At 49.5% G+C, this 26,808-nt stretch overlaps 8 protein-coding genes across 8 annotated transcripts; 4 read left to right on the top strand and 4 right to left on the bottom strand.

The window, feature by feature from the left end:
* Positions 1–300: 300 nt before the first annotated feature.
* On the top strand, positions 301–5,702 carry N7516_002078 (GPI-anchored transamidase subunit GAA1; the record flags this gene model as incomplete). The annotated part of the gene is made up of 12 exons (XM_057214798.1): positions 301–539; positions 606–743; positions 806–887; positions 947–1,012; positions 1,063–1,184; positions 1,236–1,366; positions 1,738–2,138; positions 2,192–2,430; positions 2,484–3,319; positions 3,374–3,830; positions 4,557–4,942; positions 5,031–5,702. Exons 1-12 carry the CDS (start codon positions 347–349, stop codon positions 5,700–5,702), a joined length of 3,723 nt encoding a protein of 1,240 aa, XP_057076681.1. The 5' UTR covers positions 301–346.
* Positions 5,703–5,872: 170 nt separating this feature from the next.
* N7516_002077 (proteasome regulatory particle lid subunit RPN9) lies at positions 5,873–7,218 on the bottom strand (the record flags this gene model as incomplete). The annotated part of the gene is made up of 4 exons (XM_057214797.1): positions 6,921–7,218; positions 6,592–6,827; positions 6,168–6,515; positions 5,873–6,124 (listed from the first exon to the last, which is right to left on the bottom strand). Exons 1-4 carry the CDS (start codon positions 7,183–7,185, stop codon positions 5,873–5,875), a joined length of 1,101 nt encoding a protein of 366 aa, XP_057076680.1. The 5' UTR covers positions 7,186–7,218.
* Positions 7,219–8,312: 1,094 nt separating this feature from the next.
* On the bottom strand, positions 8,313–10,519 carry N7516_002076 (uncharacterized protein; the record flags this gene model as incomplete). The annotated part of the gene is made up of 6 exons (XM_057214796.1): positions 8,313–8,519; positions 8,603–8,677; positions 9,148–9,233; positions 9,285–9,378; positions 9,607–10,412; positions 10,465–10,519. The coding sequence occupies 6 exons, from the start codon at positions 10,517–10,519 to the stop codon at positions 8,313–8,315; spliced, it is 1,323 nt and encodes a 440-aa protein (XP_057076679.1).
* Positions 10,520–10,675: 156 nt separating this feature from the next.
* N7516_002075 (uncharacterized protein) lies at positions 10,676–11,020 on the top strand (the record flags this gene model as incomplete). The annotated part of the gene is made up of 1 exon (XM_057214795.1): positions 10,676–11,020. The coding sequence occupies one exon, from the start codon at positions 10,676–10,678 to the stop codon at positions 11,018–11,020; it is 345 nt and encodes a 114-aa protein (XP_057076678.1).
* Positions 11,021–11,640: 620 nt separating this feature from the next.
* N7516_002074 (fungal specific transcription factor domain-containing protein) lies at positions 11,641–13,960 on the top strand (the record flags this gene model as incomplete). Its single annotated transcript, XM_057214794.1, has 7 exons — positions 11,641–11,742; positions 12,029–12,065; positions 12,132–12,212; positions 12,271–12,599; positions 12,664–12,974; positions 13,024–13,313; positions 13,371–13,960. The coding sequence occupies 7 exons, from the start codon at positions 11,641–11,643 to the stop codon at positions 13,958–13,960; spliced, it is 1,740 nt and encodes a 579-aa protein (XP_057076677.1).
* Positions 13,961–14,347: 387 nt separating this feature from the next.
* N7516_002073 (putative cell surface protein) lies at positions 14,348–14,968 on the bottom strand (the record flags this gene model as incomplete). Its single annotated transcript, XM_057214793.1, has 1 exon — positions 14,348–14,968. The coding sequence occupies one exon, from the start codon at positions 14,966–14,968 to the stop codon at positions 14,348–14,350; it is 621 nt and encodes a 206-aa protein (XP_057076676.1).
* Positions 14,969–15,701: 733 nt separating this feature from the next.
* Positions 15,702–20,316, bottom strand: N7516_002072 (uncharacterized protein; the record flags this gene model as incomplete). Its single annotated transcript, XM_057214792.1, is given in 3 exon segments — positions 15,702–16,940; positions 16,951–20,128; positions 20,195–20,316. 3 exon segments carry the CDS (start codon positions 20,314–20,316, stop codon positions 15,702–15,704), a joined length of 4,539 nt encoding a protein of 1,512 aa, XP_057076675.1.
* A 2,107-nt stretch (positions 20,317–22,423) lies between these two features.
* N7516_002071 (uncharacterized protein) lies at positions 22,424–26,540 on the top strand (the record flags this gene model as incomplete). Its single annotated transcript, XM_057214791.1, has 8 exons — positions 22,424–22,658; positions 22,711–23,169; positions 23,219–24,404; positions 24,458–24,550; positions 24,605–24,915; positions 25,427–25,711; positions 25,947–26,434; positions 26,493–26,540. 8 exons carry the CDS (start codon positions 22,424–22,426, stop codon positions 26,538–26,540), a joined length of 3,105 nt encoding a protein of 1,034 aa, XP_057076674.1.
* Positions 26,541–26,808: the final 268 nt, after the last annotated feature.

The following is a 26,808-nucleotide window of genomic DNA, read 5'->3' as shown; positions in this document are numbered from 1 at the left end:
CGGAGTTTTTACTCGTTTCTAATTAGGACTTACTTTGTGTCTTGTTTTCTTTTCCCATCAAAGATCGCGTGCGCCTTGTGAGTTATCCCTGGGCCCGGCCCGGCACTTTGAGGAAAACAGAATCTAACGGTTGATCTTCCTTTCGCAGTCATTAATTGTTGGGTCCGCCATCCGACCCTTGAATACATTGTCAATTCTTCTTACCTGCCCCGACTGCAAATCCCCTCTTTCAGAGTCGCGGTATATCCCGACTTGCCAGCCCAACTCTACTCCCGGCCTGAGTGGTATCATCATTATACTATTTATTCGACAGTGATAGTAAACGAAATATCAGCTTTCAGAAATCATGGCGACTCCCGCCGCTTTACCCCCGTTGCCTTTCAATCCGGGTCGCATACGAACATACCTCCTCCGACTACCGCTGTTCACCAGACTGGTGCTGCTGGTCATTCTGGCCTTCTGGCTGCTTGAATTCCAGACCATGTGGAGTGTCGTGCAGTGGGGTGCTTTGATTCCAGAGGAGATTAACCTGGGGACTAGTATGTTTGATTCCATGCTGTATACAGGAGAATATTGGGCGCGTGCTGACTTCATGGTGTTACTAGTGTACCGACTGAACACTTATCCCATTATCCATACTGGCTTCTTCCATGCTTTCTTTAATGCTCTGGCAGTCACACCGCTGCTGGAGCGCTTTGAGGCCGAGCATGGCACTTTGACTGCTATTGCGTTGTTTATTGGACGTGAGTACTCTCGGGGAAAAGCAATGCTTGTGGGCCATCTTGACTAATGTTGGATAATTTAGCTCTCTCGACTGTCCCTGCTGGTCTTTATATCTTGATTGAGAGGTTCATCCTACACAGGAATACTTCAGTGGTCGGCGCAAGGTAAGCTTCAGGTCACCAGGTTGAGTGTTGAATGTTTCGGTAACTGACCTTCAATCCAGCATCTGGGTTTTCCTGCTTCTCGGTTCTGAAGCTATCAAGACCTACAAGTCTCACCCCAACTTCAGGTATGATTCAATTGGAAATATCTTGCTCCAATCTTACTAACGCCCTTTAGTCTTGGCCCATACAAGATTCCCACCTGGACTTCACCCCTGTTCGCATGTGTCGTTGTATCTATCCTCATCTCGAACGTGAGCTTCCTCGGTCATCTCTGTGCAATTCTTGTCGGATACCTCCGTAAGTTCCCTTCTCTAACTTTCCCTTTTTTTCGCTGCTAATTGTCGCTAGTCGGCCTCGGATACCTCAAGGTGTTTGTGCCCCCTGAGAAGGTTCTCCGCTGGATCGAGGGCAAGCTGAACCTCCTGGGACGCCTACCTCACTACGTCTCCGTCGACCAGAAGACCTACGGTCGCTATGGAGTTCTTCCCACCACCAACCCTGCCGGCGCCAACGGCAACCAAACACCCATGAGCTACTTGGGATCTACCCAGCGCCTTGGAGCATGATTCCGGATATTGACGCATTCTTCATTTCTCATTTTAATGTATATTTTCCACTATAGTACTTTATATTGTTGCAGACTCGGGGGATATTGGATAATAGCATAGCGTGTGCATACTCACATTTAATTTGCACGGTTGGTCTTTGTCGGTTGGGCGTAAATTCATTCCACTTCTCCGCGCATAAACAACGGAGCTCTCGATCTCCACTGTTGACTTGTAACAACTCCAGTTCAGTCCCAATTAATTCCACTCATTTAACGGCTTCGCCTTCACGGCACGGGAACTAGTTTCCCGATGGTCATTACTCAATGGCGTTGAAATGTGAGCAAGCTGGAATACCACCTGTCTTTCCTGACACCAGCACCGGAGACACCCCCCAACTAACAAGATGCCAGCTGCAATCCGCAACTTGGGGAATAACCCCCCACCTTGTTTTTGTTCGCCTCCCGAATCTCCTATCCTTTCTCTGCATTGTCGTCGGCGTTGTGTGGCTACTGCTCCTACCTCTGAACGAGTACTCCCGACAAACCTACATCTCCGAGAATGCGCTCCTGCCGGGCCAAGTCCATGCATATTTCACCGGAAGCGAGCAGAACATATTCCGTGGTTACAAGAAAGAACTGGAAGGATTGTTGAATGATGGACAAGCGAGAGGCGGCCAAAAACACGAGGCGGAAGTGACAGCGGCGTAGGTCGAATGAACCCGGTACAGGCGGGGCTAATTCGCTGATACTTCAACAGGGTCTCGGACAAATTGCAGTCAATCTTGCATGCAGCAGGCCTTAAAGTTGCTACACAAAAATACGAATATACCTCCGCTGGGATTACCCACCAGGGAGAGAACACTTATGCTATTATCCATGCGCCGCGCGGTGATGCCACAGAGGCAATTGTGCTGGTTGCGCCATGGCTAACGGCTGATGATGAGTTGAACTTGAACGGTGTCACTCTTGCCCTGACATTGGCGAGATATTTCAAGAGTGAGTTGTTTCGTGGTTGCGCTCCTAGTCTGGTTATTGACGGTTGATGCTAGGATGGTCATTATGGTCCAAGGACATTATTTTCCTAATTACCCCGGACAGCAAAACTGGAACACAGGCTTGGATCGATGCCTACCACGATATGCACCCAGCCTCCGTACAGCCACTTCCTTTAAAGAGTGGAGCGTTGCAAGGTGCACTAGTTATCGAATACCCATTCGATCACCGGTTCCAGACGCTCCATATTGTATATGATGGAGTCAATGGTCAACTCCCCAACCTCGACCTGTTCAACACCGCTGTAGCCATTGCAGGCGGCCAGATGGGTATCGGGGCTAACTTACAAGAAATGTGGGGCCACGACGACAGCTACGAGCATCGTTTACAGACCATGTTCCGTGGTATGACCAAGCAGGGCCTCGGGTATGCTACCGGTGCACACAGCAGCTTTATGCCGTATCATATCGACGCTATCACCCTGCAGACCAAGGGCGAGGGGTGGGAGGACGAAATGGCTCTAGGCCGGACGATTGAGTCTCTTTGCCGCAGCTTGAATAACTTGCTGGAGCACCTGCACCAGAGCTTTTTCTTCTACCTGCTCATGCAGTCCAACCGTTTTGTCAGCATTGGAACCTATTTGCCCAGTGCCATGCTGATCGCTGGAAATTTCACTATCATGGCAATTGCCCTCTGGATTCGCACTGGGTACTACCCAGAGAGCAAGCCAAGTGCCAACCCCAAGAATGAGAAAGCACCTACCGAAGAGAAGGAGAAGCCCAATACAATTAGCATTGCGGAACGACACCTTGCTCTACCACTCTCGCTTGTTGTCGGACTCCATCTACTCGGTCTTGTCCCGCTCTGGGTCTTTAATAACGTCTTCCACCAGGTGAGAACTGCCAGCCCACGGTCAGAATAACAATAGCCGCTAACAAGTCTACAGTACTTCACAACTACCACCTACATATTTGTGGTCGTGGACATCATCCTTCCTCTCTTCCTCGCCGCAATCCTCTCTAACGGCCTCGGTCTATCAAAACCAATCATTCCCCAACAGTACCACCTTATAAAATCCTTCTCCCTCCTCCTACTAGGTCTCTCCCTCTCAACCCTCGCCACTCTCAACTTCTCCCTTTCATTCATGATTGGTCTACTCTGCGCGCCGCTTAGCTTCATCACTCGCCTGCGAGGCTCCGCGCCATTCCGCTTGGCAACTTCCAGTCTGGGTCTAGTGCTTCTCAACCTTCTCTCCCCACCAACTGTTCTTCTAGGTGTCTGCTGCTATATGGGGGTCTCGGTCGAGGCTGTCCTCACCCAGGCGGCTTTCGGTTGGGATGTTTGGGGTATGTGGACTCAGGTCGTTGTTTGGTGTGTGTGGTGGCCAGCTTGGTTGATTGGCTGTGTGCTTCTGGGATCGTCGATGTTCTGATTATATTGTTGTACATTGTTCTGTCATGCGGTTGCATTGGTCTGATGATATAGGATATTAATAAATACAAGTCCATGCTATAACTACCGAAACAAAGACAGGGACCAGGCAAGAGCATTGCATGCCACGAGCTGACAGCAGGGAGTCCAAATATCAACTGTTGGCATCCAAGGTGCGAATACAGAATGTAGCTAGATACTCTACTCCCCTTGGATGTGTTTCATTTGCCACGCCGTACATGTTTCTAATTCTTACTTTAGGGTGTATCTCTCACCTCACGATAACAGGTTACCATCAAAGAACATTTGCCATTCGACGCCAGAAGAGCCCAAGGCGAGGCTAAACAAAGACCGTGCCAACTTTGTAAACGTACTACATTGCAGAGGTCATGCACGGCTGATTCAAGCGAACAATGAAAGCATCTAGGATGTTCATCTTCCGACGCAACACATTTCCCCCGAATCTTTGTTATAGCCCATGAACAATACTAACATCTCACATTCATCAAGTGCATCAAGTGCATCAATGTAGAATCGTTCTTGACCAATGTCCATGAGACTGGCCCGAAATCAGAAACAGTGTTCTATTCCTTTCATGCACCTCTATCCAGTCTCAGTTTCAGTCCACGGTCCCCCCTACCACTTCTATATAAAGAATGACAAGCCTTGTTCCTCGATAAAATGGGTGCATCTCCAAGATCTATACAAGAAGATGGGTCTCTTTCGAATCGACTTTCTTGCTCTATGGCTTCTCCTACTCCATCTCACAACAGCAACCGCCCCAGTCCCAACCAAAAACGGCTTTTGTTTCAAATATCTCATCCAGGGATATGATACCTGTGCCTTGATTGCAAAAGCACACCATATCACCGAAGCTGATATCGAATCCTTCAATAAAAACACTTGGGCATGGCTCGGATGCAAACAGTTATACCAGGGTGACTTTATCTGTCTCAGTACAGGTAAACCCCCAATGCCAATGGCCCTTCCTCAAGCTACCTGCGGTCCACAGGTACCTGGGACAACACGTCCGGCCAAATGGGCCGACCTCGCCGGCATGAACCCATGTGCTGCGTCTAAATGCGTGAGTACCTAACTAAGTGACCCCAATGGCTTAGTCCAATCCGTCTTATACACCCAGTACCTAGTACCCAGTTCTAATAATCAAACAGTGTGCTTTCTGGGGTCAATGTGGTACCTCCGATCTATATTGTCAGAATTACCGTGCACCCCCTGCTGGTCCTACAGCCACCGTGAGAGGAGCGACAGAAGCGCCGAAATCCAAAATGACTGGCAATGCAAAGGCAACCGGCGGCGCCGGCTCAAAACCCACCTCCAAGCCCAAGTCCACTACTACTACTACCAAGGCCAAGGGAATTACAACAACAACTAAACAATCAACTACAACAAAAACAAAAGCAAAGGCACCACCTGAACCAAAGGGAACCAATTATCCTTGGGTAGCTCCGTGGGAAATCACATTGTACAGCAAGAGAGGCTGCGAGGGCGACTACTACCATCTCGAGGGGTATAACAAGGAGTTCCTCGATGGTGAGGGCTGCTTAGCGCTCCATGGTGGTCTGAATAGCAAGTTCACCGAGACAGGTGTTACCTGTAAATGGTGGACGGATAATGGTTTCACGTGGAGTAGTTGTGATTCGAGTAAGCTTGAGAAACCGCAGTCGTGGATTGTTAAGGGTGGGTATTGTTCTTCGTTCAGTAAGAAAGATTGTGATTGCTTCGATGGGGTGGCGCAGTATTATAAACCTGAAGGATGTCATAATCGGACGGGGATTGATACGCCTAATTTTGCGGCTTTGCAGTGTTCGATTAATGGAGCGTAAGTGTGTAGATTCTTTTTTTGGTACTGGGATTATATGAAATGTCATAGCTATTCTTCCTATTCTTCCTATTCTTCCTTGAGAATTACAAATATACTAGAATCATAACAGACGACACCATTGTATTCATTATAATAGAACCTGATCAGAACACAAGTGAAGATGAGACACATCTATGCAGCCCAAACATCTTTACCAGCTCCCTCGATCCAGTGACCGAGCTGATTAACACCAGCATCCCAATCCTTAAGACGGTTTCGCATACCATCGATCTGATTCATATCCAGAACCTTAGGCTGAACCCAGTGGATCTGTGCAACCTGAGCAACCTGATCAATAGATCCACGCAGCAAACCAAGCGACAAAGCCTTCATAACGAGATGCTCGATCTCGTCGGGCTGAACCTTAGTCTCGGAAGCGATAGCCTGGAAGGAGAGAGAGCGGTCATGAGGGGGGGCGGTGGAAGACCATCTCCGTGAGTGCCGAGAGCGAGATCTTCTGGTACAGGAATACCCGGTGTGACTCCAACAGCTTGTTCTTGCTGATGTTACCGGCCAGCACGTCGTAGGCAGTCAAGTCACCCCGGTTGAAGGCGAAGAGAAGCTCGCGGAGCCAGTTGTGTGGGGTCTCGGTGAGGGAGTCCAGAATCGGGTGCAGGAGGAGCTCTCCGAAGTTGTAGATCGTCTCTGATACCAGGGCCGCTACGCTGAGGTTGTAGGCACGCGATGCGCGCTCGGTCTCGGGGAGTTCTTCCAGGTCAATGCAGGCGAGGTAGAGAAGGGCGTTTTTGTAGAAGGAGGCGAATTCTTGCTTAGACTGTTGGAGAGTGGTGTTAGTTTTCATCTCGAGTGGCCGTGTCTGGCTAGAGACAGGATTCTGCAAAATCACATACGTGGTAGTAGTCCGCGTTCACTTTGTAGAATGAGGCGTGCACAACGGTCTCGACCGAGTCGAACGTGTCCAGCACCCGCTGGCAGGTGGCCAGGTCTGTCTGTGCTCCGTCCAAATCCTTCAGCGACAGCTTGACGTTGGCCACGTCAGCGAGCGCGTAGACATATGCATCCTGTGTATCGGCCGTATCCGTCTTGGTAGCGAGGGATGTGAGGAAAGCAAGTCGTTCTTGATCATCTAGAGGGGGGGATGGTTAGCCTACATCAACGTAACCGAATGCTCATCATAGGTGGATTTTGGAGCTTCTAGGATAAATTGTGGGCCACCAACCTGTGCATTCTGTTGCTGCCATCAACCCCAGCGACACAAACTTGAGCTGGTTGACCCGGTCGGCGAAACTGAGCACGAATGTCTTAAACAGGGCTAAGCGGTGCGGAGCACTCTCTGGCATGCGGAAGAACTCGACCAATGAGTCTGTAAGCTGGTGCCATAGTTTGCGCTCCCAGTAGTCTTCAAAGGTGAGGAAGTAGGGTTGTGTCTCTGGGCTTCCTTGTGCTTGCTGCTCGAGCAAGAAGTCGGGGATCTTGGCCTCCATGGTGGAGATGTGGGTGCTTGTTTGAGTTGAAGTCACTGATAGAGGAAAAGATGCTGAATCAAGAGAGGAAGGTAGGTAAAGTCGGACGGAATTGGAGATGTTGATGGTTGATGCGGACTGCAAGAGAGCTGATATGATGTCCTCACGTCGGCAGTTTGGGGAGCTCTCACTCACCGCCCTGGCTTCCACGGTCTTCGATGCTTTGCTGTTTCAACGTCAGTTTTCTACTTTGGTTTTACTCGATTTGATGTTATGTAGCTATGTAGGCATGAGTAGAAGCAGATAAATAGTATGATATACAGCATTTTACCTAGATATATACTTGTTTGTTGGACTTTTCTCCGATTGTTTATGCTACTACAACAGATATATATACTAGCTACCCATGGAAGGTTTAATGTCTTCTGTGCCTAGATGCTTTATCCATGCAAGATATATTTATGTTTTTCTCGTTACTCAAGCCCTTAAGCGATACTTATGATTTCTTTCCCCTTTGCTTCATGCCAGGACACCGGATTAGCCAAGAAAGACTACCAGCTTTCTCTTCACAATCCTCTTCAAGTCCCTACAATCGTTCGTTCTGAGAAACAAATTAGACTCTATCTAGTTCCATCATTTTTTAGAATACAAATATAAAAAAGAACACCAAGTAGGTTTGATACGAATGAGAAGACCTAAGATGTTACAAAATAAGCAAATCTGGATCCAGAGTGAACGGCCGTTCGCTGGCATGAACATAATGCTTGTTCTCTCCCAAGTGAAACTAGCAAGGAACAGATAATTCCTAGAGACTTGGTACTCACTTGCATGAAGACCTCGAATCCCACATTGAGATGTACTGTTGCCGAGCACGAGCAAGTACATATAGGTTGGCCATCAGGTTCCAAGGAATCCAAACCATATGAAAGTGGAGAACTAGGTGGTGTAATTGAATGACCTTGAACTAACTCCTGTCGTGTTGCTCTTGATGCTGTAGGACATGCCAAATACAGTGGAATTGATACTACGATACTAAGACAAAAAGTATAAAGAAGCCCCAATGGGAAAAGGTATTTTGTATTTTGTAAAACCCCACCACACCCCAGCTAGGAACATGGAATCATAGATGCTAACGAAAAGCGACACGCTTAAGCGTCATCGACGGTGGTGGTGTGGAGACCCTTGGGGTCCTTGACGTTGACGGCCTGGACGTGGGAGTAGAGGCGCTCCTTGGCGTTCTCCTCGTCGTTACGCTTGCGGGAGATGCGGACACGGAGACGGAAGGGAACACCCTTGATACCGGCTTCCCAGACCTTCTTGTTCAGCTGGGGGTCGACGCGGACATCCTTGGTGCCCTATTGATGAGTTGAGCATGTTAGCGAACTGATTCCCAAGGGTGTCAGGGGAGATAGAGAGCATCGCTCAAAAAAAAACTTACCATAGCCTGCTCAGCGAAGGCGCGGATCTCCTTGATAGCCTTAGGAGCACGCTTCTTGAAGCTGACGCCGTGGCACTATAATTCCGGAAAAGAAGTTGCAATCAGTCTTCCGCCCGAATGCCATCTGCTAGAGAAAACTCTGCACGATGAATGTTTCTGGTCTTTCGGCCATAGTGGACTTCATAAAACTAATTCTTCTTTTGTGTTCCGGGTGCGGATATGTGTGGATGCGAGCGAAGACTTTTTCAAGATCTCCTCTCGGCTGTCTCTATCGCAAAGCAGACAAAAGACAAAATGCCATGTCCTACCTGCAGATTTCTCCACAGGTCATGGTGAGGATGGTGGTGTGACATAACAAGGTGATTGGTTTCCCATTCTACCCTTGAACGCACACACACACCAATCCACACCACACACATTCTTTTCCGTCACAAATTCCATTTTACAGGAAAAGTTTCTTGTTCTCTGTCCATTATATGCCTCCAGAACTGAATCGTATTCGAATCGTCGCAGGTAGACTGGGAAAGGGTTTATGTTCAACATACTCGCTTGTGCAGGTTGATGGTGTACTCGCGAGACACCACATCGGCGATAGCCGAGCGCTTGTTGCCGGTCTTGACGTTGGACATCTCTGCGGAGAAGGTTAGAGGGGTATTTCGGAGTGGTAATTGAGGAGACTGACTGAAGGGGTGGTCGACGGTGGGCGGAAGTGATCGATTGTCAGAAGGAGAATTCGCGGTCGATTTTCGTGTGAAATTCAGTGTGGTCTCGCTTGACTGTGCGGGGTCTGATTGGACAGAGTGGGGCAGTGTTACAGCCAATGATACTTTTGGATATTTTGGGTGTGGATATTGATGCCTTAGGCAATAATGACCTTATATTCAACTATCAAAATTCATACTCCTAATTTTGAAATATTTAGGAGGTTTAAACTATAATCTTTAGATCAAATTTGATATATCTTCCAACAAATAACCCCTACATTACTTCTGGCCTGCGCTCACATCGGGATAAAGGTCAAACCGTCGCTGGTTGGAGATAGGAATTCCACTGCGGATGTTCGCAATCGAATCATTATCCAAGTCAGCGTAAATAATGGTCTCCTTCTCTTCAGCTTCAGAGAGAATATTTGCACTGGGGTCAGCGACCAAGCTGTGACCATAGGCGTGGTAGGCGGCATCTAGATCACGCGCCGGGCTGCAGAGCGCCACATATGACTGGTTATCAACAGCTCTTGCCCGAGCAAGGAGCGACCAGTGCAAAGGACCGGTGGTAGTGTTGAAGGCCCCCGGGTAAACGAGGAGGAAAGCGCCCTGGCGGGCAGCGATCATCGCTGCCTCTGGGAAACGAATATCGTAGCAGATGGCCAGAGCCATCTTTCCGTACTCGGGGAGATCAATGACTGTCAGCTGGTTGCCAGGTGAAAGTACATCGCTCTCCTTGAACTGAATCTTGCCCGGGATATCGATGTCGAACAGATGCGTCTTGCGGTGGGTGCCGATCAAGGCGCCTGTCGGTGAGAAGACCAGCGAGGTATTGTAGTACTTCTTGGTGGATGGCTCCAGCTCGGGAATACTTCCGCCGATAAGGTATGCATTTGCTTCCACGGCGATGGCCGACAGGGCGTGGAAGGAGGGCGATTGTTCAGCCGTGGGAGGAGAGGGAAGGAGGGTCTCAGCGTATTTGGGGAAGAAATTCGTGCCATAGGGCGAGTTGAAGCACTCGGGAAGGACAATCAATCCTGCGCCAGCCTTTGCAGCTTCAAGGACTTTACTCCGAGCATGAGTGAGGTTCACGGCCTTGTCCGCCCCTAGATGGTTCGGTTAGATGGAAAAGAAATAGGCAGTTCTAGGGCTTCAAACCTGATGCGAGCTGGACAAGAGCCAATTTGAGGGGCTTTTTTAAGAAGGTAGCCATGGTTGGGAATGTGAAGAAGAGATGAGGGGGAGACTGGGATGATATCGGAGCGGTTGCGAATTGCGGGGACGGCCATTTCGCCGATAAGCAGATCCCGACATTACTCGCTCAAAAGTTCATACTTGACAAGCCCACCCAAAACCCCCAAAAAGCACCATGTCCAATCTTCTGTCAGCTGGGAAGCTATGTCCCTGGCTTCCAAAACACCTTGGCAGTCTTCACGACTGGCTCAAAAGGGTCGAACCAACCTGGGGCTTCACGATATATCGCACAATCTACACCCCAGAGTATGACGTTGCTTTCGCCAACGTTGTCGACCTCATGACAGTATACATAAAGGACGGATTTTATAAGCAATACAAATCTCTCCTCGAGAATCCCCGCACAGCAGATCAAGCCGACGAGGCTATCTTCGATGAATTATGGGCCGCATACAAACCACGTGTCATAGACGATGCTACCCACTTTAATAGTCTATCAATAGACCAGCTCTGCACTTAGTTTGAAGCTTGGGCAGAGGAGTAGGGCAGGGCCGATAAATTCTCTAGCTACCGTATGTTTATCGTCGTCGATGAACGTTTTAACTCCCTTCAGAATGCGCCCATACCTACGGAGCTTCCGATAAAACGGCGCATCGCGCATTATATAAAGCTGGTAGAGGCGGGGCAAGAACAGGATCGCAATTCGCTGTTCCCAGGGTGGATGAAATGTTCGTCGAAGGGTCTTTGGGATATGTGGCGGAATATGCAGGATGGGGACTATATGCGGAGTAGCTATGTTGTATATGATGATGGTTCACGAGCGTCGTGATGTTTATTGAGGTTTTATCTTGACGTTGAGATTCTAAGATCACGGCGATACTATGACGAGAAATGTCTCCTCCGTCTGCCTAGACTTTCAGGAATTGAGTGACATCCATCCATTCTTGATCAGCTAATGCAAGCTCAGAACATACCAAGTTCGCAGCATAGACCATCCGAGAATGAACTCGGCGATCATTGAGGTAATAAACAACTGATATGATCGATCGGATACTTCGGAGATCCGGGTGATAATCATCCTCGTCAATCAAATAACAGGGCGTGGGATCTCTCGTCCTGGCCGATGCCATCATTGCAAACATGCCTAATGGCATCATCACCTCTCTCTCCGCTGAGAATTCAACATCACTCTTTTTGAAGAATGTTGGATTCTTCAATGTTAAGACTGCCATCATAGACACAGTTAGTTATACTATGGATCTTTGGATATAAAAAGGAGGCTTATATAGTAGTGAGGCCCACAGTGATATTGGTCTCTACCAATAGAAATGCAACCAACTGTGGAGTCCCGCTTCTTAATTTCTTCCCGTTTGGAGACATCGGACTTGAGTCATCTCCATTAACTGCTCCTGCATCTCCCTCTAATCTGATCCTACTTACAGCCTCATTTGTGTATGATAAGATGTTATGGAGGACGGAGTCGGGACCCGTCACCCCAAAGCATGCCTAACCTGTGCCAAGGCCAAAGTACGATGTTTCCCGGAAACACATGGTCCTTGTAAACGGTGAGTATACAATAAATAGTTGACAGTTGACTTCATACATTTAAACCCATATTGACTTTTTGTTAGTTGTCATCGCCTGGGAAAAGAATGTGGAGCTCAACTACCTGGAACCCATCGCCGTGAAAAGAAATCAGCCGCAAATGGCTCGTAAGTGTTCACCATTTATAACAACCGTCCTCCCACCAAGAGACCCCTAACGTTCTAGCTAGAGATGTTGCTACACTCGAGGCTAAATTAGACCGCATGGTTGCCATGCTGGCAGCCTCGGAACAAAATTCCAGAGAACGACTAGGAAGTGGCCCAGCAACGGAATCATCATCTACCTTTGAACATAACATCGCTGCTCCCGATGAAGCCGAAGACCAGCTGTGGATGGAAGTGTTCTTTGAGAAAATGCTCCCGCTCTTTCCATTTCTCGTGATCCCTCCGCATGTCACCGCAGAGGAACTGCGACGAGAGAAACCATTCCTCTATCTGAATATTTCAATGGTCGCGTGCCAAAACCCTCCACGCCAGCGACAAATCGTGGACGCAGTACAAGAATATGTCGCCGAGCATATCGTCATAAGGGGGAGAACATAGCCTGGATCTACTCCAGGGCCTTCTACTCAATGTGGCTTGGTTCATCTCAGTCAGTCGTTTCCCGAGACCTAATGAACCTCCCCTCAATGTGCCCAAAACCGAAGAGCCTCATCATGTCATTCGAAGCACCACCCAACTCGATACAAATATACACTTACTCGTGGCACAATCCGTCAGCTTGGGCCTGAATCAAGAGATGGCTTACCAAAAAAGCCTGAACTATCCCTTGACTTATTTAAAGGATACTATAAATGAGGACCATCATAATCCGGTCCGCACACTAGAAGAGAGACGCACCTATCTTGGGTGTTATTATCTAATTACCATGTATGTGTATGACCTCTAGACTTGCTGGACATAAGCTAATATTTCAAAGGCTCTCGACATGTGTTAAAGACTTGGGGTCGATTATTCGCTTTACAAAATACACAGACGAATGCTGCAATGTTCTAGACCAGATCGCTGAATATCCCACAGATGCCTCTATGGTACAGTTAGTGCGAGCGATGAATGTCGCAGATAGGATCCATCACACACTATACCAGACCGAGCTCTACTCTTCGTCTGTTTCATCAGCACCTCCGTCTCTTGGACTAAGCATACGATGGCTCGAGGCCGAGCTTAAGCAACTCAAAGCTCACATGCCGAGCGAGTCACCGCACTCTGGTTAGTTATGCCCTCGTCGTTGCGCACAACTTAACAATGATCTAACAACGATGACAGCCTTTTTGAAGCTTCATTATGATACAGTCGAGATAAATCTTTATCGAATTGCCCTCAACACTGACGCCTCCAAATCAAACTACGGTGATCACCCTCTCATGCAATTGGATTTTCTTTTCCGCTGCCTGCAAGCGACAACCTCCTTTTTCCAAACCATCCGCTCTCTCCCCTCTGCCCTGTTCCCTTTCTTCCCTTTCACCACGACCTGTCAATTCGGAAAGGCAATCGTCGCTCTTTCCCAACTTTCTCTTTATGATCACCCCGGATGGGACCGAGCATACGTCGAAAGCACAATAGACCTCGACCAGACCGTCGATGCTATAGCTTCCAAATTTGAAGTAGAACTTCCGCTTTACGAACAGGCCCGTGCACAGGATCCAAAGTCGACTGAATTGCCGGAGGTATTTGGAAGGATGAGGAATCGCGCGCAAATGATTAAAAATATGCATCGGCGGAGAAAAGATGCACTCGAACAAAAATCCCTGTCTTCCACTGTCGCCCCGATGGCCAACGACTTCATGATGGATTCGCCCCTCGATCTGCTGTTTCCTTTTGGTGAAATTCCACCCATGTATGGACAATACATGTAGTTGATATGTAGCTACGTCTAGGTCTACAGCGGAGATAGATCTTCAACTACTTATACATACCTCAATGTGTAATAATAATTTATTTCCAGTGTGCAACTAATGTATAAGATTACTACTAGAAGTAACCGATTTCAAAGTACATAATGTGGAGAGAACCTAGCTCTAGCTCGCCAAGATGGTGGGTCGTGTAGATCGGCGATGCGGCTCAAACTTTTCTTCCCTGGTCGGGTAGTGGTGCTATGCTACGTGCTGGTGGGTATGCGCAGAGATTTGGCTTGGGCGAGTCCGACTGTTATTCCAACTATTCATCGAGACTCGAGCCTGTCTCCTCTCCAAAGCCGAGTATAATCTAACTCCACAAGGTAAAAATACACAATTAAGTCAAAACTACAGAACCATGACTCCGACCATAGCAGCCATTACAGCCATGACACCGGCGACATTGGAGGTGGGGGTGCTAGCAGCAGCATTGAAAGCGGACGAGCTAGTCGCCGCAGCCGCAGCAGAAGTCGAAGTAGCGCTACCAGTGTTCGAGGCCGACGAGGTGGAAACAGTAAGACCAGAGGGCGCATTGGTGATCATGCTATCGGCAGTTTGAGTGCCGGACGGGGACGAAGAAGAAAAAGAAGACGCGGAAGACGAGTCCGACGCCTCAGAAGTCTGTGTTGCGGACGCGAGCACAATATCAGTGGTCGACGAAGCGGTCGACGCCACGGTGCTTGTAGAGGCAGCTTGTTTGCCATTGGGTCCCCAGCCCTCCAGGTAGTCTGCAGTAAGCGTTGCGGTTCCGGAGTATTGGGGACAGCCTGGTTGGGTGGTCTTTGGGGGAGCCCGGCCGCCGCCACAGTCGAGGAATGAGCAGATCTCGCCGCTGTCTGGGACGTACCAGAGGTAGCTGGCGTAGTAGTGGTCGAATATGACTTTCGAGGAGACGCAGCCTTCCAGGTCGGTGCGGGCTGTGGCGAGGCTGGCGAGGCCTAGGAGGAAGGAAATAGTGAGGGGTTTCATTTTGGATTTTGAATGAGTGACTGGGGTAAATTTAACGAATGAATGAATAAAGATCTAAGGAGAATAAAATAAAAGGAGAACTCGAGATATTTGTTGAGGGAATGAGTTCAACCCTATTTAGGCGCTACTGGGGTCTCGGCCCTCCAAAATCAGCCTCAGGGTCTACGGGTCTTTGTTAGTTGGATTAGTTGGATTAGTTGGATTAACTGAATTCAAGTAGAAAAAAGATCAATTTTTTATTCATTTTCACAGAAATACAATGTTGACCCCATTATCTTCACAAAAAAAAAGAGGAATATTCGACTTGGAGCCCATAGTGCCCAAGGAGACACTCAAACCGGGGCCCAACTGGGCTCAAAAGGGAGGAGACCGATGCAATCGGGAAGCTGGCCCACTGCGTGAAGCCGGGCCAGCTTTGTCCCATCTAGAGCTCGTGGTGCCCAGGGAGATACTCAACCGGGCCCTAACAGGGCTCAAAAGAAAAAGGAACCGACACCATCGGATTTGAAGCTGGCCCACTGCGTGGAGCCGGGCCAACTTTGTCCAGGAGGGTGGGGGTCGATGCGCAAAACAACAACAACAACAAAAAAAAAGCAAGAGGTCAAAAAGAAACCGAACCACATACGGCAGAAAACGCATATGCAAACCTTCGCCATGCGCTTAGACATAAACATACACTCCCGAAAGGGAGGACAAAGATGGACAAGATATGAAGAAGAGATAGAAGAGATATCTAGTTCTTGACATTGTTGACGAGCTGGTGGAACTCATGCAGTCTCTCACCCTTCACTTGAACGGCCCATTGTGAGAGAGTCCCAGTCTCGTTGGGCGCCAGGAATTGAACACTGCTATTGGTGGCCTTGTAGTCGAACTCTTTCTTCAGGAGAGTGTTCAAAGTGACATTTCCACTCGGTTCGGAACGGGCGACGATCCGCGCACGTCCAGTGACAGGGTGCTTCAGAACGCGGACGGGGCCAGTTCCTTTGACAAACCACTTATCCCCAAGGTTGTAAACCCGGGCTCTGGCTTCAAACATAACAATTTCTTCTTCTTCGCCGCCGTTGCCCTTTGTCAGATCGAAAATTTCACCAGGTGCACCCTCCTCATCTTCAGTGGGGCTGGAAGGAGTGGGCATCACGGGCTGTGCGGAGGAATTGATTGAAGGAGCCAGCGGTGCAGTGGAGACTCGTCCAAACATACTGGCACCCGCAGAAGGAGGGGGAGGCGACGGCTTCGTCTTCTTTGCGTGGGGATCATCATGGTTGTTACTTTCATCCATAGAGGCCTTGCGTTTCGGCGAGGTCGGCTTGAGGCCGCCGAAGATGTTCTGCGATGCTGGTACTGGCTTACTGGACGATCCGAAAACCGAGGAGCTGCTAGAGGGGCTAGAAGCGCCTGCACGGAAGAAAGGAGGCGGGGCCCCAGGCTTGCCCCCAAAGAGTGCGGCATCCGCAGGCGAACGTGTGGCTGATCCGATGATAGATGAGAATTCTGACGACCGAGGAGATGATGTCATAGGGATCTTGGGTTCGAAAGTCTTGGAAGACCCATACTTGGGTGGACCGAAAATGCTGTGGGAGGCCTTCGGCTTCTTTGCGCGGGAATCATCCTCGTTGTGACTTTCATCCGCGGAGGTCTTGCGTTTCGGTGAGGTCGGCTTGAGGCCGCCGAAAATGTTCTGTGATGCTGGGACCGGCTTACTGGACGATCCGAGAACTGAGGAGCTGGTAGAGGGGCCAGAAGCGCCTGCACGGAAGAAAGGAGGCGGGGCCCCAGGCTTGCTCTTGAAGAGTGCGGCATCCGCAGGCGGATGCGTGGCTGTTCCGGCGAGAGTTGAGAATTCAGACGACTGAGGAGATGATGTCATAGGAATCTTGGGTTGGAAACTCGAGGAAAACCCAGAGGGAGTGCCGTTCGCCTTACTAGACGCGGGCGAGGGAGTAACAAAAGGAGGGAAGATAGTAGGGGGGAACTAGTAGTACCCGTAGAGTCGTTCCGTGGAGTGGGAGTAACAAAAGGAGGGAAGATAGTAGGGGGGAATTAGTAGTACCCGTAGAGTCCTTCGGTGGAGGAGTGGCAACGGCGGCAGATGTTGCAGGCTCCTCAACATTCTGTGGAGCAGCGTCATCATCAACGAACTTGAAACCCTCACCGGGGACAAAAACGGCACGCTTTTTAGCTGCAGCTTCGATTTCAGCTCGCTTGGCGCGTTGACGTTCCTCATCTTTGCGCTCCCACTCCGCCTCATCCTCCTCATCAGAGTCAAACTCTTCAGCCTTTCTCTTGGCCTTTTCATCAGCCATGGTGCTGTCCGACTTTGACTTGAACTGGGCTAGAAAATCGGCGCCAGTAGCCGGAGCACCAAAGTTGGGAATTTTAAAAGCAGGGGCAGCGGCTGAAGTAGCGGTATCGCCAGACTTAGCAACTCCAAGAGTAGAGGTAGTGGCTGAAGTAGCTGCACCACCAAATTGGGGAGGTCCAGAAGCAGGCGCGGCAGTCGAAGTGGCCTCACCAACGAGCTTAGGAGCTTCAGCGGTAGGGGGATCCACAGGAGTAGCAGCAGGGCTGGCAGTGGGAGAAGGCTCAGCCCGGGCGACTGAAGCAGTAGCAACTGGAGCCGCAGCCGGAGACGAAGGACCAGCAATCGAGGCGGAAGAAGTGCCAGCCGAAGTAGTTGCCGGAGCAGGAGCCGGAGCGGAGAAGGATTGGGCGAACTTGGAGGAAGTAGTAGACCCACCAGAAGGCTTGGTAGAAGGCGCTGGGCCTCTATTATCAACAGCAGGAGGTACGAAGGTCGGAGGGGTCCCGACCCGAGGAGGGGCGTTGCCATCTGCCGCTTCCTCGGCGGCATCGCGTTCGATGATGGCAGCGCGTTTGGCTGCTTCCTTGGCGGCATCGCGTTCGATGATGGCATCGCGTTCGATGGCGGCAGCGCGTTTGGCCGTTTCTACGGCGTTAACCGACTTCGACCCAATGGGGATACCAAGCTCACGGCGAAACTCGGCGTAAACAATAAGCACACCGTCAATATCGTCTGTCATGGGGTCGCATTTAGCGATCTCACGCTTGAACGACTCAGTCAAGGCGCCAAGCCTCATGAGCAAATAGGCTTGGGCTTCAAGCTCTTCCCGATTTCTCTCAGGGAAAAGACGCTTGAGCGGCATTTCGTCAAGATTTTCGGTTGATACAGGATAGTCAATTGATACAGAATGATCAGGTCGAGGGAAAAGACTGTCAGGGTTTGAAGCAGTGAAAGTCTTGGAAACAGCAGAGGTTGAGGAGGAGGAGGGGGGAGAAGAGGAAGAGGGGGCAGGTAAACAAGACGAGACTTCATGGACGCGTGGAGACTGCGCAAACGACACATGAGGTGTCGCAGGTTTCGTCGCGCGTCTCGTCGCACCTTCCGTTGGAGGTTCACTCGACACCTTAGGCCCAGCGGTGAATGGGCTAGTCAGTGAGCCATTGAGACCTGCGATGTTATTGTCTTTATTGTTGTCAACTGCTGTACTTGCACCAAAGAGAGAAGTGCTCGGTGCCTGGGGCGTTGCAGCCTGCTCTGTCGGCTTTGGCGCGAATGGGTTGCTAAACGCGTTTTGCCCTGACAGGTTCGCGAATGGATTGCTAGGTGTCGGCTGGGTTGTCTTTTCTTCTCCAAGCTTCGACGGCGCAGGAGACGCCCCGAACATTGAGCCAAAGGGCGACTCCTTCGCAGGCAAAGGAGTTTGCCCTTCACTTGTCACCTTCGGTGCAAAAACACTACTCGCCGGTAATTGTTCCTTCTCGGCCACAGGTGTTCCAAACATGGACTTGAACGGCTTGTCCTCGGATGGCTTTGCAGGGGTACCCTCGGCAGCTGGCTTTGGCGAGAACATATTGCCAAATGCTGGTGAAGTAGTCTGCTCTTTTGCGACCTCTGAAACTTTCGACACCGCAGGTGTACCGAACATGGGCTTGAACGGCTGGTCCGCTGCAGGCGTTGCAGCCGCGTTCTCGACGGCCGGCTTCGGCGAGAACATATTGCCAAACGCTGGCGTAGCTGTCTGCTCTTTTCCAGCCTCCAAACCTTTCGATGCTGCAGGCGTACCAAACATGGGCTTGAACGGTTGTGCTTCGGCAGCCTTTCCAGAACTTTCGGTCCCACTAACCTTCGGCGCGGACAAAGCGCCAAATGAACTCGGCGCTGACAGGTTCGCAAATGGATTACTCGTCTTTGGTTCTTCTGTCGCTGGTTTGGGCGTGAATGGATTGCTAGCAGGCCCCGAGGGCTGAGAACTGGGGGTCGACCCGAAAAGAGCACCAAAAGGCTTCGCAGCCTCTGCAGGCTTCGCAGGGCTTTGCTCCGCTGCCGTTGTCTTTGGGGCAAACAGGTTAGGGCTACTGGTTGGAGCCTGCCCTGACAGGTTCGCAAATGGATTGCTGACTGTTGGCTTCTCTCCATCCACAGGCTTCAAAGCCGCGGGAGTTGATCCGAAAAGTGGTTTGAAGGGCTGGGTCTCCGCAGGTTTGTCGGCTGGTTTCTCGGTTGCAATTGTCTTTGGTGCAAATGGATTACTGGACGCATTCTCTCCTGAAAGGTTCGAGAATGGATTACCAAGTGCCGACGGACCTGCGGGTGGCTTCGGTGAAAACATGGAACCTCCCTTGGGCTTGGTATCGGGTGAAGTTTGCATGCTGTCATCGGCAGGCGAAGTCATATGTGCTGCAGACTGCCCAAACAGGACGGGCTTTGCTGGGGTGCTTGTGTTCTGTTGTGCTCCGAATCCACCGAAGGATGGAGTTGACTGATTTCCGGCATTGAATCCCCCAAAGCTGAAACCATTGGTACTTGGCTGGGTATTTCCGCCAAATGATGTGTCAACAGCAAAAGGATTGCTCGACGGTGCAGATCCAAATGAAGTAGGTCCCGCGCCGAAGCCGAATGACGCCTGACCACCCGCCTGGCCGTTAGTGCCCGACGAGAATATTCCACCCTGGCTGGGCCCCGAGCTTGCCCCGGGGAAGCTCTGGCTCTGAGTCTGGCCAAATGTGAACCCAGTCGACTGGGTAGGTGCTGGTGCCGCGGCCGGGGCCACGGATGTGAAAGGGTTAAATGAAGCCGCATCAGGTGCGCCTCCGCCGGTTGTGGGAGTTGGAGCGCGGCGTTTGCGGACATCCTTAATCCTAAAGGTTTCAAAGAGATCTTCGGTCAGTTTGTGGCCATGCACAGGTATTTCATTTGTCACTTACTTTCTGCTGGCTAACTGGGCTGCTGTGGCTCGGTGAGGTTTCTCATCCGGAGTGCTAGCCATACCGAAAGCACCCTCGTCTTCTTTGGACCCTTGAGGGCCTTGAGCTCCACGTTTCAACATATTGCGCGTGTGATAACACCACCGTTGATTGTATGCTTAACAAGCTCGAATCGCCAACTGCCTCCTATCCTTCGGAATGTATGTGACCCGGTTTAAAGCGCTAAATCAAGCACGATGCAATATTTAATCTTGGTGTGATGCCGTGATGGCTTTCCTCACTTGCGGCAATCGAAGCAGTGAGCTTTCTTTGCGGCGAGGCTCTCTCCGACTCCGCGCCGACTCGAAAAAGCAACAGGTTCGATGATGATTACCCTCCACTTAAAGATTGTTTATCGTGGAGAGAGCAAAACCCAATTTGTCTCTAACGTCTTTGATGTGGTTGTCCGTTGGTACTCGCGGTTCCGTGACACGTTCGCGATCCGTCGCGCAGGAAGTTATCAGCACAACCAAAAAGCTTTCGAGTTGAGGGCAGTGATATCGAAGACAGATCGAGGGCGTATTACTATCCCTGATGATATTCGTCTTCGAATTTCGATATGTCCCACGACGCAATGAAGGGAGGCACGACTATTATATTTTTTTTTTTTGCAGGAAGCTTCCAAGGCGGAAAAGAGCAAATCACGTGATGTGTCTTGGCATCCAAAGGTCCATGCTCGGGACTTTACAAGCTATTGTTTTACCCGCATTGGATGGACAAAGGGGGGATGTGATATGGTTATATGATTATCACAATTTTGTTGGGATGAAATTTGCTTGCTTCCAAAAACAAATGAAGTGAAAGAGGAAGGGGAATGTTTCTGCCCTCAAATAAAAACCCTGCTCACTTCATGATGTCGCCGACGTTGAGAAGCGGAAGAAAGCTCTGCTGCAGCAACACCACAAAATACACTAGAGCGCGAGAAGAATATGAGGGCTACTACTGTGTGAAGCAGGGTCTGAATCCATAGGCATAACAGGTTTGGCCAGTGGATTCAAATGCCTACTGTGGTTTCCGAACCGCCGAGTCTTCCCTTTGAAGGGCAATTATATGAATCGATAAGCGATATATAATTAGCCAAAGGGACTATATATGATTCATGTGCATGATCTAACAGAAAATAGCAGAAGCCAAGAAACACCGAGTGGGCTGCACATTGCATCTTGCGAGTGACTGGAAAACCATACCGATCTAAATCTGCCACTCGAGTATTACAATGTTCGAGTCAAGGTGAACAAAAGTGAGTGATGGTGATGTATAAAGATAGAAGAAGTACCTGAGCCTTCAGTTTTGTCTCCCCGCACTTAGGGCACTTATGGCATGGCATTGCGTGGGTCTGCTGACCTTATTTCCATTTAAGTTAATCAGAGTTACCTGAGTTACCTGAGTTACCTTAGGGACCTACCTAGATAGGTAAGTAGGGTAAGTAGGTAGGAGCATACAACATAAATCCCTGATCTGCTTCTCTTACTAACCGGTCACACATACATCCTTAAGTCACATATCACATACTCCGAAAAAAAGTGGCTGCAATGGAATTCTCAACTAGTCACATTCCATTCCTATCGGGAAGTACCCACGACAAACTAGCTGTTCAGCTTGGTTTTTTTGTACATTGTGATGTGGTAGACATCGATTGACTAACTAGTTATTGGCTGACATGCAGGTAGATGTAGGGAACTATATCTCTTGTGGGGAAAGATCAGCGCCATCTATCCATATTCCCATTTCCTTCATATCATGAGACAGACACTACGGCGTGACAGGAAAATGGACTTCCCCCGGAAAATAAATAACCAATGGATACCCCTGGTCTAAAGTCACTCGCTATCTATTTCCCCATCTCGAGTGGTATTTCGAGGTGGGATTCCTTAATTTGCTTTTCTTTCAGCTGCAGTTGCAGGGTCATTGACTCCATCCCTTTTGTGTCATGCGCATGTCTGCATTATCCGATCGAGTCTATTGTCGGAATCGCCCAGGTGGCTATACATAAAACCATGTTTCCCCGGCTCACGTTTTCCATGCTCCTCTAGCCAGTGGTTCGCAAGCATCCGTTTTGCTGACTTACCTCCCCATTGATTCAGGGTTAAGATGTATTATTCTTCTGTGATCAAGTATTTTTCTTTGGTAGCTTGTGCCAATGCACAGCTACTAGAGATTCCCGCCGTGGATGCTATAGTCGGTTCTGCCATGCTCCCCTTTGCGCAATATACGTCCTTCGGCCTAGCTCCAACGAAAGTCGCCTCTGCTGCTGTAAGCTTCGGAACTAAGGCCGCCGTGAACGCCGAATCTGCCGTTGCAGCAGTGGCAGCAGCAGACACTGCATACTGGCTAGCAGATATCGCTCATCAAGGAGTCGCAGCTTTCAACCCGAACCCTTCTGGTTACCAAGTATTCCGAAACGTGAAAGACTACGGAGCTAAAGGTGAGCATTCGTGGATCCCTATTAACCCCGAGAAGTACTAAAGTAACTACAGGTGATGGTGTGACCGACGACACGGCCGCCATTAATGCGGCCATAAGCGCCGGTGGTCGTTTTAGCCCAGCAAGCAGACAATCTTCCACCACGACTCCCGCGATAGTCTACTTCCCATCTGGAACGTACATAATCTCAACATCGATCATTGATTACTATTTCACCCAGCTGATTGGCAACCCAAATGCAATGCCCGTCATAAAAGCAACCGCAGGTTTTGTCGGACTAGGGATGATTGACGGTGACCAATACCAGAGCGATGGAAACCAGGGCTGGACATCGACGAATGTTTTCTTCAGACAGATCCGCAATTTGAAATTGGACTTGACTTCAATCCCTGCCGGTACTGCTGCGACCGGTATTCATTGGCCGACTGGCCAAGCTTCTAGCATCGAGAATGTTGTCATTGCTATGAGTTCTGGTTCTGGAACGCAGCACCAGGGTATCTTCATTGAGAATGGTATGTCGGTACTTAGATTCATTTTCGATCTGTACTAATGTAATCTAAGGCTCTGGTGGCTGGTTGACCGATGTGGTGATTACTGGTGGCCTTTATGGTGCCAATATTGGCAACCAGCAATTCACAATGCGGAACTTGGCCATTTCGAATGCAGTGACCGCAATTTCTCAGATCTGGAACTGGGGGTGGACCTATCAAGGTCTGTCGTTGTCTAATTGCACAACTGCTATTTCAATCAGCAATGGCGGTGCCGGTAAACAGCTCGTTGGCTCGGTCAATATCCTTGACAGCACCATTCAGAACTGCCCTACCTTTGTCGATACCGCTTGGCAGACCTCGACGCTATCAACTGGAAGTCTTATTCTGGAGAACATAATTCTAAACAACGTCCCGGTTGCAGTCAAAGGCGTCAGCGGTACTGTCCTTGCTGGCTCGTCGGGTTCTACGACCATTGGCGCTTGGGGACAAGGACATAGGTATACTCCAAACGGACCTACTAACTTCCAGGGATCCTTCACTGCACCAAGACGTCCTAATGCTTTGCTTGCTGGTGGATCGAACAGATATTTTACCAAGTCCAAACCTCAGTATGCACAATCACCAATATCTTCGTTTGTCAGCATTCGAAGCGCAGGCGCCAAAGGAGATGGTTCAACCGATGACACGGCAGCCATCCAATCCACATTAACATCTGCCGCGTCTGCAGGTAAAATCGTGTTCTTCGACCAAGGAACGTACAAAGTTACCCGCACTCTTTACGTCCCGCCAGGCTCTCGGATTGTCGGCGAGGCATATTCTGTCATCATGGCCATTGGAAGCGTATGGTCGAGCATTACCAATCCCATCCCCGTTATACAAATTGGAAGACCTGGAGAATCCGGTTTTGTTGAATGGTCCGACATGATAGTGAGCACCTCGGGTTCCACGCCGGGTGCTGTACTCATTGAGTGGAACTTGGCAGCAACATCAGGTTCCGGGATGTGGGATGTTCACACTCGAATTGGGGGCTTCCAAGGATCCCAGCAGCAGGTTGCTCAGTGCCCAACGACCGCAGCTGTCTCTGCCGCCTGTCAGGTTGCTTACATGTCTATGCATATTACCAAAGCCGCCAGTGGTGTTTACTTGGAGAACGTTTGGCTTTGGACTGCCGATCACGATCTTGAAAGCCCAACTAATACCCAGATCTCTGTATACACCGGTCGTGGTCTCTTGATAGAAGGGAAGAATGTTTGGCTGTAAGTAGCAGAGAATCCTCACTATGCTCTCTCATGACTAACACTGGCGCAAGATACGGAACGGGATCCGAGCATCACTCGCTGTACCAATATCAGTTCTCAGGCGCAAGTTCGATCGTGGGAGGTTTCATGCAGACAGAAACTCCGTAAGTTATCCTACATGATACCGCCATTGTATCTCATATCCTAACCAATTCCAGATACTATCAGCCAAATCCCAACGCAAACAGTGGCCCATACACTACCAACTCGACTCTCAATGACCCCGACTATAGTAGCTGTCTCGGCGGAAACTGCAACTCCCTTGGTCTCCGGATCCTGAATACCAAAGATATGAACATCTACGGCGTTGGACTATACAGCTTCTTCAACAACTACAGCACCACCTGCTCCACATTCCCTCTTCCAGAGGACTGCCAAAGTATGATCTTCAGCATCGAAGGTAGCACCAGTGGATTGGTGGTATATGGGCTGAACACTGTTGGAACAAATTATATGATTGTGAAGGATGGTACTGCGCTGGCGACCGTTGCTGACAATCTGGCTACCTATGCTGCTACTATTGCGTACTTCACCTTCTAGAGACTCATAACTTTTATGGAAGGGGAAAGGTCTCGAGTGTCAGAAATTATCCGGTACATATGCCGAATGCTATGCAAGTTCCAAATTCAAGATCTAGTTATATGAACTACGTTAAGTGGGTCTAGCACCTATGGATAGAACCCTGTAGTCTTGTTGCTTGAAGCTGATGGACTTGTTATCATTTATGTGGTCCGTTGTTAATCCAATTAGACCATATAGACGAATGCCCTAAATATGAAATGTGTCCTCCGTATACACATTTGAGAAACGCCGGAGATAAATTGCTGCGGATATGAATCCGGGGTTCATAGATGAGGGGTCGGATCTCCTGGAAAATACATATAAAAAGATACATGTACAAGCCTCATCTTAATCTCAACCCCATACCATGACGAAATCAAGAAACGACGCAGTCATCTCATTCGATTCCCTTCCACTAGACCCAACAGGCCCACGAGGAAATGCCTGGGGCCGATTTGGAAAAGATGACCAACTTGGGACATTGAACCTCCTCACTCCCGAGCGGGTTGTCGCAGCCGCAAAGGAAATCCAAACTGGCGTGCGAATCTCACTTGACTGGCCGTTGAGCATGCCTTCGCATCCTAGCTTCAATCGTGATCCATTTAAGCAGGAGCTTGTTCTTCGGAATCCGAATTGTGTTTATGACGATATCTTAACATTCAATAGTCAAGGGTCTACCCAATGGGATGGGTTTAGACACTACGGTATGTTATTGTGCGTCTATATATTATGTCTGAGGTTATTGCTCACTGGCAGGTGGTTTTATTTAGCAAACCAGAAATCCCGCCAGTTCTATAACGGATATACCACAGAAGAGATAGAGAGCTCGGATATAATTGGAATTCACTGTATGAACTAGCTCTACGATACAGGATACAGGGCTAACCCCGCGCTGACCTCAACCCCTCATAGCCATTTGTGAACACGGTGGAATAACAGGCCGTGGTGTTCTCCTCGACTACGCAGAATGGGCCACCACAAGCCCAATCTCTATCTCCGCCCTCAACTCTGAGGCCATAACCCTCGAGAACCTGAAGCGAGTAGTCAAAGATCACAACCTCAATTTCCAAAAGGGTGATATTCTATTCATCCGCAGCGGCTTCACGGCCGCATACAACAAGCTGGACAACCAACAACGAAAGGACCTGGCACTTCGATCATCGCCGGATTTTAGCGGCGTCGAAGCGACAGAGAGTATGGTGCGATGGTTATGGGAACATCAGTTCTCTGCTGTTGCTGGTGATGCACCGAGCTTTGAGCGTGCACCTATTAGAGGTGCCCATGCGGATCCGAATTTCAATTTGCATGAGTGGGTGCTGGCGGGTTGGGGAACTCCTATTGGGGAGATGTTTGATTTAGAGAAGTTATCGGAGCATTGCAAGGCTATTGGACGTTATAGCTTTTTCTTGTCCAGTATGCCTTTGAAGGTGGGCTTCTCGTGATTATTGGCTGCCTTGGAATTGTGCTAATTAAGACTCGGTCTAGGTTATCGGCGGTGTGGCTAGCCCACCTAATGCGTTTGCTATTTTCTAAATTTATTTTCTGTCTACTGAAATCGACAAATAATCCGAGAGATCTTTTGCTCCACCATGTCCACAGAAGTGGTGGCGGGATTGTGCCGCCGAGTGTTCCGCCGAGTGGAGAAGAACAACATCGCAGAATGAGGGAGATGGGACTGAGAAGTTGTACGGTGGCAAAGCTGAATCCGAACCCCCGGTCAACGGTCAAAAGGTATATAAAGTCTACATAGGTCCTTCTACAACCACTCAATTATCCAAACCAACAATTCTCAAATCATCTT

The sequence above is a fragment of the Penicillium verrucosum genome, assembly GCF_028828655.1.
Source record: "Penicillium verrucosum strain IBT 35672 chromosome Unknown utg000001l_segment0_segment0, whole genome shotgun sequence".
Classification (NCBI taxonomy): Eukaryota; Fungi; Ascomycota; class Eurotiomycetes; order Eurotiales; family Aspergillaceae; genus Penicillium; species Penicillium verrucosum.
This window is presented reverse-complemented; position numbering and strand designations above follow the sequence as displayed.